Genomic DNA, 12,815 nt, shown 5'->3' with positions numbered 1-12,815 from the left:
TTTTAATTTTATGTATTTCTGAACTTATTATTTTCCCGGCATACGCTTAACACTTATTTAGTAAAAGAAGTATAGTTTTTTGCCGCCAAGTGCGTTAGGTCCACACGCAGAAGGGTTCGGCGCGGAAGGAGCTGGGACAGGTGAAGAGGTAGAGGTAGTGCTGCCATAAAAACTGTCAGTCTCCGTTGTGGAAGATGCGGCCAAAGCAAATCCTACGATGCCGCACAGAAGGAAGAGGATGGCAAAGAACTTCATCTCAAGAACTCTGTTTCAACAGTGAAATTTCTGTACAAGAATTTCTTAATTTTATACTTTCCATTTTCTGTTTACTAAATATTGACACAATTGCTTGAATGTTTGAGTACCAAATCTCAAGAAAAGAAACAATTGGACAAACACTGAAAGTTTCTTTGAACGGTTGAATAGTGTCTAATAGTGGAAAACGGGTTTTCGATTGTTTAACTGAAAGACGCGTGTAGCAGTTTTAGACATTTTGCATATTATTTAAACCGCACTGTGAAGGAAGATAAAATTATGGCACGTGGATTCAAACGAAATCAAAATAAAAGGTACTACAAAAATAAAAAAAAAATATTTTTAAAGTTAAATAGATTTACTTGCTTTCGACAAAATAGCATTTGTGGGGCTAATAATCCTTCTAGTTTTAAAGTTATTTAGGTAATAACATTTTTATAAGCTTTAACAAACACATTTTTTTAAATAGAACTCATTTTTATGCATAAAAACTGGAGAGCGCATAAACGGCCTCAGTTCGCGAAAGCTTCTGCGCTCCGGAACCAGCTCCGCCGCCCGTTTGGTTCGCCGCGGAACCAGCGACAGCACTTAAAAGAACACTTGGGGAAAACAATAAAAATATTTCGCAAAAATCATGGCGAGCGCTGGAAAAGTCGTCTGAAAGCGAAACCATCGGACTGAGTGCCTAGGAGCCACCACAGCCAACCCACCATGACGACCGACTTCGGGGGCAGCCAGTTCGTGTCCAGCAACCCAAATGCCAGCTGCAGTGCATCCCGCTGGCTGACGGAGGAGGTCTTTAAGCTGATTGACGTTGTCCAGCGCGACGAGGCCATCTACAATCCGCGACACAAGTACTACTTTTGCCGGCCGTACGTGGAGAACTTCTGGCGCGAGGTGGACCTCAAGCTGGAGAAGAATCCGGGCGCCAGTCTGGCCAAGTGGACTAATCTGCGCATCTCGTTTCGACGCGAGTACACCAACTATCTGGAGGAGAAGGTACCGCCCTGCTGGTCCTACTTCGACCGCATGTTCTTTCTGCATCCTTACCTGCGCAAGAAGCACCAGCAGACCAAGTCCCTGGACACCCAGGTGCAGGATGCCCTAGCGCACCTCTCCAGCCTGTCCAATCGCATGCAGAGGGAGCGATCGGTGGCCATTCCGGCTAGCAGCAGCGTTGGTGGCCAACCCACTCCCTCAGCACACCAGTCGCCGCCGGCTCAGCAGCTGGACAACTATCTGGACTACTTCGATGAGGCGGAGCACAACAACTCCGAGCTGGAAGACATCATAGAGGAGGAGCAGCAGCGCAACAGCCGCTATCACAGCCAGTTGGATAGCAACGATATAAAGTCGGAGTGCGAGGAACCAGTGGATGAGTTTGTACAGGAGACGCACGAACCGGATGACGATGAGCAGGAGGACCAGGACCCACATAAGATGGCGCCCACTTCTAGTTCCTCGTCGGTGGAGGCTCAGCGTCGGTATGCAAACCAGCAGACGCAAGGAAGCCGAGCCCACTTGGGTCGCATGCAGATGCGCGCGTACCACGAGGAGATGCGCGGGGCGATACGACCGCGCTCCCAGGAGCTGCAGGCTCCGACGGCAACAGTGTCTGGAGTAAACTTCGCTTCGCAGCAAGCGGCCCACCCGAACATTTCCTTCGTGCGCCCCACATTCAGCAAGCCGGCGGATCTGGTCAGCACCACAACTCACAGCGGCGGAGGAGGAGTTCCGGGAAATGCTGGCCTATCGGAAGTGGAACTGCCCACGCCTTCAACAGCAGCAGTGGCTACACAGATGGCCCCCAGCAGTAGCGTTAATGCTAGTAGTAGCAACAGCTACCTGAGTCAACGTCACGGGCACAACCATGTGCATGGAGGACACCAACAGGTGCCGCCATCGTCGCTTCCATCTCGCATGGATGCCAACAATTCGCTAAGCGGGTCCCTGTCCAACGGCGGTGTGGAGCTGTGCGACTGCAAGACCGACCCGGATGCCATGTTTCTGATGAGCCTGCTGCCCGATATACAGAAGCTTAATGGTCGCGATCGCGGCAAGATCAAGATAGCCTTCCAGAACATACTGCAGGACTACCTTTATCCGGACTAGATTGATCTCTGTGTATACTTTCCGCTTTTAGCAACGGAACCCAGTTCCATTTCGATCTTGTTTATGTCCACTGTTAATTTTCCTGGGTTAAGTCACTTAAAGCTTTGCTGTGCAAGAACAAAGTATCCTTAAAACGTTTTGAACACTATCAGATATGTTTATTAATTGTATAAATATTTATAAATATTTAATGTGTAACACAAAAATAAATTCATTCAAAATTAGTTAATAGATATGGCTAGTTAGCTGCGAGTATCACACGAGGATCGGGTTGGATTGGATCCCATCCTGCATCCTCACTCCAAGAGCCTTAGCTCGCGGGTGATCTTCTTGATCTTGTTGTCCAGCGTCTTGTCCTCGTGCTCGCAGATGTAGTAGTGGCGCGAGGTGCACTCCTGGCCGTAGTACACATAGCTGTGCTTCCCGGCATTGTAGCTCAGCCGCAGGCAGCGACCCTTGCCCTCGATCTGCACCGTGTTGTTCAACACATCCTCGGCGGCCGCCTCCTCCGCCGCCTGCTCCGAACTGTCCACCAGATTTGCGGCCGTGGAGTTCTCACCCTTCTGGGCCATGGCAATGGATGTTAGGTTCATGTTGGGATTCACTGGCTTGGCCGAGTTGGACCAGATCCAGAGGAGTCCCGGGTTCAGACCGCCCAGCCAGTAATCGCGACCCCTGTGGGCGGGCTGGTTCAGGAGGTAGGCCATGATCTCCTCGTTCTCCGAGGCCTTTTCGAACTCGGCCAGGTGCGAGTTGAGACCCTTGCAGGCGGAGTTGGCCGTCTTCCAGTTCACCTGCTGCTGGCTGTTGATGTAGTAGCAGTTGTCGCTGATGCGGGTGAAGTTCGTGGGACAGGGATCCTTCACCTCCTTCTGGTTGTTGCCGGCCATTAGGTAGTAGATCAGCTGCTCCGAGCGCCGCACGCGACTTTCAAGGTAATCTTAAAGGGGTTTGGGTAAAGGTTTTTGGTTTTATTTACATTTGATCTTAAAACTTACCCACTCGATATACCAACTTCTCAATGGCTCCCAGCAGATAAAGATCGTTCTCGGAAACAGCTCGGAAAGTGGTGGGCTGGCCACCTCCACCGCCAATGAGATGTTGCTGCAGGTGTTGCTGCGGCGCCTGTTGCACTTGTTGCTGCTGCAGCGGCACAGGACGCACATGCTGCTGGGGAGGATTACCTCCACCGCCTCCGGTACTGCCACCTAAGCCAAACAGCTGCTGCAGAAAACCAGGTTGCTGGCGTTGCTGCAACTGCTGTTGCTGCTGCTGCAGCTGTTGCTGCTGCATCTGCTGATGTTGCTGGTGCAACATCTGATTGGTCATGGGTCGGAACTGGGGATTCACAATGGGACCCTGGCTCTCCACGGGCTTGCGCAGATGGGGCTCCAGCTCCACCGCCTCGCCAATCCTCCTGGTGATGTAGATGTTGTTGCCGGGTCGCTTGTAGGCGGATGAGTGATAGTTGAGCGGGCCATTCATGCCCATATCGCCACCCATGTAGGGCAGGTCTTTGGACTTTCGCTGGCTACCGCTACTGCTACCTTGGCTATAAAATGCGGGGGAGGATTTAGTTAACTACGTTTCCTAGCGCGCACTCCTTAGACCCACCTCAAGACGTAATCTTCGAGAAACTGCGACCAAACTGGAGCCTCTGCCTCCGCCTCCGCGAGTGATTCATTGGCGTATTTTCGCCCAGTTTCACCATCGCTGGCATTGCATAAGAGTCCCAGACCTAGAGTCAGATAAACAAGGGCTGCAAGCCGGAGTTGATGGCCAGCCGGCGGCATGATGACACGTAATGTTGACGGATGGGTATAGTGTATTGCCCCCGCCCCAAACGAAGCACTTGGCGATTCAAGTCGCGCGATGGGCAGACACTTTCGATTTCGATGCGTTTTCCGTGCGGTTAAAGCCGCGTCCGCGTTTCTGAGACGTCCGTTCGCTTGCGTCGAGCTGAAAACCGCGACTGAAGACGGCTGAGCTTGACTTTGGTCCCTCAGCCGGTCCAAGCTGGTCTCTGGTCTCCGGTCTCTCCGTACCGCTCACCGCAAATGGCAATGGCCCAGACCCCAGACCTCAGAGCCATTGTTGTTGCTGCCAGCCAGCCGCCGAGAAATGCAAAATTTCACTTTCTCCTTCGGTTGGCTCTGGGCAAATGTAAGTCATTGGGCTTTTCAGCGGCTCAGTATCGGTGTTTCTCTCGCAGCTTTTGTGGCCCGACCCACTGTTTGCACTCCATCAAATTGGCCCCAGACTTAGGTAATTGACGGGGCTTTTGGTATGGGGCTGTCAATTGAAGCGAAAACTAATGGTCTTAAGAAATGGAGTTGGTTATGCCGAGTTCATTTGGATATTCTCTACTTTTTGCAAGACGATTCCTGATTTCAGGCTACCAGTTAGTCATCTAGAAATCATTTTCAAACTCGGGTTTTTAAAATCGTATCATAGTTCATAGGTATTCAAACATTTTTTAAGTTTGTCAATTGAATATTTTTCTATTTGTGAGCCATGTAATAATAGTAGAAGAAGATTATTAAATTTTTTTAATATTCTTCTTTAAAGCCTAGAACTTTAAAAATATTTAGTTATTAACTAAAAACTTATAAAACCGTTTCCAAACGTGAAGTGGCGTTTTTCTTTTCCAGCTTTTGCCCCACTCTCACTAGATAAACACATCACCATAATGTAAATTATGTAAATAATGGCCGGAGCTTTTTTAGTGTGCAATTTAACACACCACTTAAAGTTTTAATAACTATTTTATGGCCTCACGTCGCGAGAGGGCGAAGAGAAAGAGCCGGTCGGTGACCAGATGGGGAAATTAAAGATTAATTTATAAGAAATGAAGACCGGGTGAGTCCATTTGGCCGAGAGAGCAGGCCCCCATGCCGAACCCGGCCTCAACTGGATTATTGATGGTCAAACAGTCAAACTGTGAACTGCCCACATCTACTATAGATCTCTCGAATTCACCCTGAAGATACAAATCATCAAATATTATTTCAGATGTATGGCGTTTCTGAACTTTCATTATTCATTGCTTTGAAAATTAGCGGATGGCAGCGATGTTGCAATGAAGGCCTCGATTTGCGGATCGTGATCCATCGCCGATGAAGTGATGACGCACTTCGAACTCGGTTATTTCGGCTCAGCATCCATGGGGTTTCCCAAAAATGCAAGAAATCATTGAAAAAACCGAAGCCGATTTTTCATAACCGCCAACATTTCTGATTAGTTTCAGCCGAGTTCGCTGACGGGCAAAGAAAATCAGTTTTGTGCATCATAAAAGCAAACATCAAACATATAATTTTTTTAGCAAAGTTTTTATAAATTTTTTTATACTTGTTTTGTGGGTGGTTTTTTTTGTTGTGTAATTGTAAGATATAAATTCAAGTTGAAGCAGGCTTTTTCTTACATTCTTAGATATTTCTCTGTCTCTTTCTCGAGCACTCTCCCTGGCTTTCTCTCTCGTATCACCTGGCTTCTTAATATTTTTAAACAATGGCTTTAAAAATACAAAATTCGTGTTTTTGGTTTGTTTTTTACATTCTGCTACTTTTTACTTTAAGATAATTTCATTTTTTATAAAACAAAAGAATTTCCGTTTGCTGTTATCCTTGGTTCTACACAATCTATGCTTGTTGTTGGTTGCTGTTGTTGATCTGGTTGTTGTTGTTATTTATTTATTATGAAATATATAGATTTATAAAGAATTGTATACACAATGGATGTTGTTCTTGGTATCTGCGGCTGCAGTTCTTGTCGCTAGCCAAATCAATCTGAGATATTCGTTTACAATTAGTAGAGTTCCTCGTCGTCTCCATCTTCCTCCGCTGCAGCTCGATGTTGTTTTGGTGTTGGTGTTGGTTTCTGGGTCTATGGGCCACCTTAGTAGCCAGCCAACTCGGCGAATGTGGAGTCCATCTCGTCGGCCAGGGACTTGTACCTGTCCTTGTTGATGCCCAACTCGTCTGCGGAGTGCAAAGTGTGGTAAAAATGTTAGAAAAAAGGCAAAACTAGGGGTTTAGCACACAGCAACACTTGAATCGAACACAGAACACTTAAACTTTACACTGTGCGAATTCTTTAGAGAAAAGATTCTGTTAACTCAGCAGTGGGGTGTTACATATGATACATTCTATGTTCCACTCCATGTTAAGTTTACAGATTCTTTTAGGTAAAAGATTCTGTTAACTTAACAGGGAGTTGATACTTATATCTGATAATTTCCACTCTCATCCTGTTAAGTTTATAGATTCTTTTACCAGGAGCCTAGGCTCTAATTAGTGGCACGCTGTTCTGGCAAGCGTTTCTTTATGGATTAGTCAGCGGTTCTGTGCGTGGGCCAGGGGTAATCTAAGGGTGCTCTACGGGATCTAGCCATGATCTATCCAACCAATCGTTGCAGAAATCCTTGGCTTGTGCGGAAATGAGAGATTCACTCAACCAAGGCCTGGCGAAATCAGCTCGAAACGAAAACCATTTAATGACTCGGGACGGGTCTTAGACTTGTACGGATGATCGACGAGAAGAAGAGAGAGATACACATAGTTGATTTGAGATTGAGTGCTGATCGGAGTGCTGAGATTCTGGGCAGGCGAGACGGGTCAAGAGGTCATGCCACATCAAAACGGGTAAGAATCTGGCATACAATTAACAACAATATGTACATTGATAAATTCACCTGTATTAACTACAGTTGCAACTTGGTTTGGCTTGATCTGAACTTATTTTTACAGTGTACTGGCGTGGGAAACTCGTAGGGAACTGTGGGTGTGGCCACATTCAAGCGAGACTAAACAGATTATTTACAGTGTATGTTGGTGACAGAAGTGTGTTGGGTGGGTGGGTGTTTGGTAAATACACTGAAACTGTCGGGGGATCTTTCAAAAAATTATAAATATATATATAAACTGTGGGGGAGCACTGAAGGTGTGTTGTCTTTTTGTATCTTTTGGGAAAGGGCTCTGTGTGAGTTCTGTTTCGATCTTTTTAATATCCAGTAAGTTCGGCAAATGTCTGGTCCAAATCGTCGCAGATTGCTTTGTACTTTTCCTTCTCATTGAAGAGACGGTCTGCAAAAAGCATTTGGTTTGTTGTTCATTTATACAAATATATATGGAGATAATTAAAAGTGGGCGAGAGCCAAATGGGTGGATGTAAACGTCAATTAATGAAAGCAGAGTACTAAGTAAGAGTATTAATATCCGTATGGCGGTAAATACAATGCGAGCATTAGTTGAAGCCAGCAATCCGGCTGATCGAGGCGGATCACTTCCTGCGGACAGCATCATCTCCGGCGTCTCGTGGAGAGATGCCTCCTCGGATGATGGCTGAATGGGTGTGGTGAGGGGGTGAGGACTGCGATACATACCCTCTAGCCTGTCGACCTCCTTCTGCAGGCGCTTCACTTGCTTCTCGGCGTGCTCGGCGCGCTGCTCGGCCTCCTTCAGCTTGATGGACAGGGTCTTCATCTCGCGCTTGAACTCCTCCACGCGCTGGTTGGCCTTCTCCTCGGACACCTCCAGGGACTTCAGGGAGTTGCCGACAACCTAGTTTGATATGATAAGACAATTTTTAGAAAAGGCACACAAATTTTAAGCGGAGAGAGGTTAGGATATAACGTTCTTAATCTAAGAATGCCTTTTAAGAAACTAAGTTTTCTCACTTATTTACGTTCTCAAAGCTAAGTTTTCTCCCTTATAAGAGAAGAATCGTTCTTGAAGTTAAGTCTTCTCACTTTTTCGAAAACAAACGTCCCTAAAATCAAGACAAATTTACTCTTAACTTTTCTAAACGAGGCGAAAGTATTCCATTTTGAAAAATTGGTAATGTTAGAATGGTTTTTGGAAAAAATGTTCTTAGTCTTGTTTCAAAAATCAATTTAGAACTTGTGCTTTTCGCTATCATCTCATGCTATCTTTTTTGAGACACATATAAAGACTATTTCCACTCCAAGCTATCCAAGTTCAACCCACCTTCAGCTCCTCCTCCAGCTCCATGATCTTGGACTCGCCGGAGCGGACACGATCCTCAGCCACCTCCAGCTCGTCTTCAACGAAGGCCAGCTTGCGGGACACTTCGTCGGACTTGGTGTCGGCATCCTCAGCGAGCATGCGGGCCTCCTTCAGCTGGTTGGTCAGCTGGTCCATGCGCTCCTCATCCTGCTGGGAGCGGTTCTCCAGCACCTTGCACATACGGTTGTTCTCATCGGCGGACTGGGTGGCCTCCAGCAGCTTCTGTTGGGCGGTGGTCGAGCGCTCCTCGGACTTCTCCAGATCCTCCTCAATCTGTTGCACCTTGCGGTTCTGGGTGGCCACCTCGGACTCGGTGGCGGTCAGGAGTTTCTCCTTCTCCTCCAGCTCGGTGTTGGCCTTCTCCAGCTGCTCCTTGGCGGTGACCAGATCGATCTCCACCTGGACGAACTTCTTCTCCAGGTCGCGCACCTCCTCGTTCAGTTTGTCGGCGCGGGAGTTGGCATCCTTGGCTTGGTTCTCGCAGGTGTCGGCCTTGTCAATGGCGTTATCCTTCTCAAGCTTCATCGCTTGCATCTTCTTCTTGATGGCGTCCATGGTGTTTGTGTTTTTGTTGTTGGCTTAGGAGAAAAGAAAACTGGAAAAAGCACTGTGGCGAAGGGTAAAGGTTAGATTGGAAGGCTAAGTGGTTCCTAAACAGAAGGTTTTTATATGCATGGTGTTATTGCAAAGCATGAAAAGTACATTCCCGTTTCTATATACAAGTATATTAAGTTATTTCCAAGTTTCCCGTTGTTTCCATATTAAACAGTTTCAAAAATCATTGAATTTATTTAGTAGTTAAGATTAACTAATAGTAGGTCTTAAGGGGATATAATATTTTAAATTCTATGACAGCCATTCAATCAATTATGATTTGATCTTAACATTAAACAGAGAGGGTTTCAAAAGACGTTACCGGCTATTAAGTAATGACTTCATTAGAAAATGATCTTTTGAACTTAAAACTTTCCGGTATATTTTCAAAACATTTTGTACAAGGTTCCCCTTAACTATGCTAATATAAATAAACATCTTCTTTTAACCTGAAATATTTCAATTGACACCTGATTATTTAAGCTTTCAGAAAATGCAATTGAACATCGGGTTGCTTGAACGCTCCAGGCGCATTCTATATTTTAAAGTCTATATCTGAACGTACATATAATTAAATCTATATATACGTGTGTGCTGTGAATATGTATGGGTGCAATAAATTTGAACATTTAAATGTAAACACATTTTGTTTGGCTACGCCGAGCATTCAAAAGACCTCACGTAATTTTCATTTTCCATTTTCAAAACGCCCACTCTGAATCCGAATCCGGATCTGGCGGTGAGCTATATATTTATTTGCTGCACGATTCTGTAGGGTTAAAAATAAACTTTATATGCTTTTGCATGTGAGAAAAAATATCCAGACCACTCGCATAGGAGAAATGCTTTTTTGGACATTGTGTGCTAAATGTAATTCTAGAGTTTCCCCCTATTATTTCGAAATACACGCACACAAATAGCCGCGAAGAGATTGCAATTTGAAAAGTTTTCAATTCTTTGGGGTCATTTGGTGCGTGGGCGTATCTATTCGAGTGTCTATGTATGTTGCTTCCACCGAAAGTGGGACAAAGTCATTTATGTTGTAGTCGCTGATATTTTGGAGGTCTCTCGAAACTTCTGAATGTTTTTTTATCCCAAAATGCTAAGGTAATGTTGGGAGAAATATATATAAGGTAGAGAAAAGTTAATTAAGGTGGGTGATAAATAATAAAATAATATAGGTTTATATAAATTATATATCTAACCACCTAAATTGATTTATAGTAGATTTAAAAGCTGTTTCCTAACACATCATCCTATAACTTGGTGTCTGCCAAAAGTACTTAGGTTTTCAACCAGTTCAAATATGTATATACATGAAAGCAAGACTAGTGGCCTTCGGAATCATTCAAAAATGGCAAGAAAATATATAGTTGCTCTGAAATCCCCAATTTCGTGTGGGTGTCTATGCCATTCATGTGGGTAACCCCAGACATATTCGATATGTATCCACATCTGGGAATCGTCTCAATCTCTAATATTTTCCAAAATATCTCTCTCGAAAACAATCTCAAGGATAAATACCTACAATTTTCGACTGCCTTCGTTTTATGAGATCACACAAAGCTAGAGGGAAAGCTTTTTCGTCTAGTTTTCAGGCAAAGTTAAAAATAAATGGGATAGTATGTATGTGTGTGTGACAGGCAGGTGTCTGTCTGCAGTTAATTTTAAAGAATTTTCTTCGAGTGTGTGGGAAAATTGTGCGTGCCAATAGGTGTGTAAGTGCATATGTATATGTGTCCTATTCGTGTAGAGCTTTCCGAATAAATGTTTTGTGTGTGTGCAAAAAATGTTCTCTCACACACAAAGATATTTTTTGGATAGTATTGGTTCCGTCAGATTTAGTTACAAAATTCCTTATAAGCGAATTTTTAAAATGTCCGAAAAATTATTATGGGTATTCCATTTCGAAATGGTTGAAAGAGTGTTTTAACCATTCTTTAAGGTATGGAATAGAATTTTGTAGGTTTTTTCATATTTTTCACTTATTTTATATTTCCTCTTTCACTTTTCTTTAGATTTTTTGTTCTACTTTATCCAGGCTGCTCGACACATATACATATGCACACTTATTTTTGATTATTATTTAAGTTTTCCATATTTTGGTTGGGAAAAATTCGAAGTTTTGAGTTCCCCAAGCATTCGAATGCAATGCATTTTTCACAACTTTTTTTATCCACTCGAAAACAGTTGAAAATACCAATTTGGTTAGCTGCAAAGGCGAGCGATTTAACTAATTATTTTTGAGTTAGTTTTGTCGGGTGAAAATCCTGGCGTGACCAACCTTAGCGTTTCAAACACACTATACGCTGTCGAAACCCCGAGAACACTGATGATGACCAAGTTGCTTAGCCCAGAAAGCGACCCCAAGATCCAACGCACACGCACACTGCCACTCGGAAAAACTGAAAAACTCACACACACCGACGAGCTGGCAATCGGAAAATCTCACACTCACACGGGGCTCACACCAACGCAGTATTGAATAATTTCTCGCCTCAAAAATTTCCCACTAAAAAATATATTATGTATGCGAAAAAGCGCTTTCGAAACTTTGCTCGGCGATCTCGAAAATTTCCCACAAAATTTCCCCAAAAGCTACTCTCTCTCGCCTGCATTCTCGTGAAATTTATGCGTTTTTCTTTCTCTTTCTTAAATTTAAATTCAATTTATTTTTTTACTCACAGCACTCTTGGCCGTATCTGTGTATCCGTCAGATACACGGCTAAAAATAGCGACAAGCAGCAAGAGCAAAAGTCTAACAAGATGAAAATCTATTTTCGCTCGGTAAAAAATATTGAGAAATATTTGGAATTTTGATCGGCCAGCATTTTCCTGCTGTTCTTTTGCTTTCGAAAGTCTCGAATGTGAAGACTGCAAGACAATTGATCCGAAATTTTGGAATCAAGGTGTCCGCTGCAGTAGATTAAATAAAACAGTTATTGATTGGGCTACATATTAAAAATGTATCTGTCTTCGATCGCCATTAAATATTAATATCTATATCTACTAGGCACCTTAATTTTCCAAAAAACGTTTATTTTTTGGTGTATATGTGTTTATAAATTCATTCTATAATTAGCTAATAATGAGCCACAAAATCAAAAAAAAAAACAATCTCTGGGTTTTGCTTTTCTTTTCTTTAATTCTTTTTACTGTTTTTATGACTTAACTCATTTATAAATCCAGGTTTTAGTTTTCAAAATATTTTGTTGCATACTTTTGGAAAACCTACATTTCATATCGTCTTCTTCAGGGATGGGGTTTTTTCCCTAAAATAAACCCCCTCCTCCATGGATCCGCACATGACGTAACTTAGCAAATGATTTTTTGGGGGTACAACCAAAACACACCATTAATGAAAACCTCTAACAAAATATTGTTCTTTAGCAAATCACAGGAAGTTCTAATTCCTGCAAAGCTTTAGTCAAATGAGCCAGCCGATCGCTAATCAGACTGATCACTGTGTTGTGTAAAGAAAAATTGTAATATAATATCAACAAAGTGTTTATCTTGTACCATTAGACAATGTTCTGAGAGAAGAAATCCAGGCATTTAATTCGTGTTTACTATTCACAAAGAAAACTAACAATCTTCAATCAAGATTTCTCTAAAGGTCTCTATAAGGTAGAGGTCGCCATCAAAATCATTCCGGGATTCATGGGGTTTTTCTCTAATACCCCTTGTTCAACCCTTTGTATATTCCTAAGCGAATCGGTAGACCCCTGCCAAAACCCATCCGCTTGAAAGAAAATATCTAGAAACAATTTTTATATGCAAAAGATTTATTGTTTATTGATCATAAAAATATTGAGTGGTAAATAAAAATAC

General features: G+C 43.4%; 4 protein-coding genes across 5 annotated transcripts; 1 reads left to right on the top strand and 3 right to left on the bottom strand.

The window, feature by feature from the left end:
* Nucleotides 1–21: 21 nt before the first annotated feature.
* On the bottom strand, nt 22–255 carry LOC108030996 (uncharacterized). Its single transcript, XM_017104197.3, has one exon. The coding sequence runs from the start codon at nt 253–255 to the stop codon at nt 58–60; it is 198 nt and encodes a 65-aa protein (XP_016959686.1). The 3' UTR covers nt 22–57.
* A 571-nt stretch (nt 256–826) lies between these two features.
* LOC108031394 (uncharacterized) lies at nt 827–2,591 on the top strand. Its single transcript, XM_017104759.3, has one exon. The coding sequence runs from the start codon at nt 967–969 to the stop codon at nt 2,365–2,367; it is 1,401 nt and encodes a 466-aa protein (XP_016960248.1). The 5' UTR covers nt 827–966; the 3' UTR covers nt 2,368–2,591.
* Nucleotides 2,504–4,321, bottom strand: LOC108031395 (uncharacterized). Its single transcript, XM_017104760.3, has 3 exons — nt 3,982–4,321; nt 3,366–3,919; nt 2,504–3,307 (listed from the first exon to the last, which is right to left on the bottom strand). Exons 1-3 carry the CDS (start codon nt 4,158–4,160, stop codon nt 2,664–2,666), a joined length of 1,377 nt encoding a protein of 458 aa, XP_016960249.1. The 5' UTR covers nt 4,161–4,321; the 3' UTR covers nt 2,504–2,663.
* A 1,356-nt stretch (nt 4,322–5,677) lies between these two features.
* Nucleotides 5,678–11,419, bottom strand: LOC108031397 (tropomyosin-2). Of its 2 annotated transcripts, XR_001768550.3 has the most exons (5): nt 11,269–11,419; nt 8,352–8,997; nt 7,748–7,925; nt 7,058–7,448; nt 5,678–6,344 (listed from the first exon to the last, which is right to left on the bottom strand). XR_001768550.3 is itself a non-coding variant. In XM_017104761.3 (4 exons), the coding sequence occupies exons 2-4, from the start codon at nt 8,943–8,945 to the stop codon at nt 6,262–6,264; spliced, it is 855 nt and encodes a 284-aa protein (XP_016960250.1). In that variant the 5' UTR covers nt 8,946–8,997; nt 11,269–11,419; the 3' UTR covers nt 5,678–6,261. The 2 variants fall into 2 exon arrangements, 1 of the variants encoding a protein (XP_016960250.1); XM_017104761.3 differs by lacking the exon at nt 7,058–7,448.
* Between the last annotated feature and the right edge of the window lie 1,396 nt (nt 11,420–12,815).

Source organism: Drosophila biarmipes, chromosome 3R, assembly GCF_025231255.1.
Source record: "Drosophila biarmipes strain raj3 chromosome 3R, RU_DBia_V1.1, whole genome shotgun sequence".
Lineage (NCBI taxonomy): Eukaryota > Metazoa > Arthropoda > Insecta > Diptera > Drosophilidae > Drosophila > Drosophila biarmipes.
This window is presented reverse-complemented; position numbering and strand designations above follow the sequence as displayed.

What these genes read in the sequence shown, in the direction of transcription:
- LOC108031397 (XM_017104761.3), bottom strand. Translation starts at nt 8,945, where the DNA reads ATGGACGCCATCAAGAAGAAGATGCAAGCGATGAAGCTTGAGAAGGAT. An exon ending in AGCTGGAGGAGGAGCTGAAG is followed by an intron (nt 7,926 to 8,351) that starts GTGGGTTGAACT and finishes ATATCAAACTAG; the next exon opens with GTTGTCGGCAACTCCCTGAA. An exon ending in GGAGGTCGACAGGCTAGAGG is followed by an intron (nt 6,345 to 7,747) that starts GTATGTATCGCA and finishes TGCACTCCGCAG; the next exon opens with ACGAGTTGGGCATCAACAAG.
- LOC108031394 (XM_017104759.3), top strand. Translation starts at nt 967, where the DNA reads ATGACGACCGACTTCGGGGGCAGCCAGTTCGTGTCCAGCAACCCAAAT.
- LOC108030996 (XM_017104197.3), bottom strand. Translation starts at nt 255, where the DNA reads ATGAAGTTCTTTGCCATCCTCTTCCTTCTGTGCGGCATCGTAGGATTT.
- LOC108031395 (XM_017104760.3), bottom strand. Translation starts at nt 4,160, where the DNA reads ATGCCGCCGGCTGGCCATCAACTCCGGCTTGCAGCCCTTGTTTATCTG. An exon ending in CTCGAAGATTACGTCTTGAG is followed by an intron (nt 3,920 to 3,981) that starts GTGGGTCTAAGG and finishes CGCATTTTATAG; the next exon opens with CCAAGGTAGCAGTAGCGGTA. An exon ending in GAAGTTGGTATATCGAGTGG is followed by an intron (nt 3,308 to 3,365) that starts GTAAGTTTTAAG and finishes AACCCCTTTAAG; the next exon opens with ATTACCTTGAAAGTCGCGTG.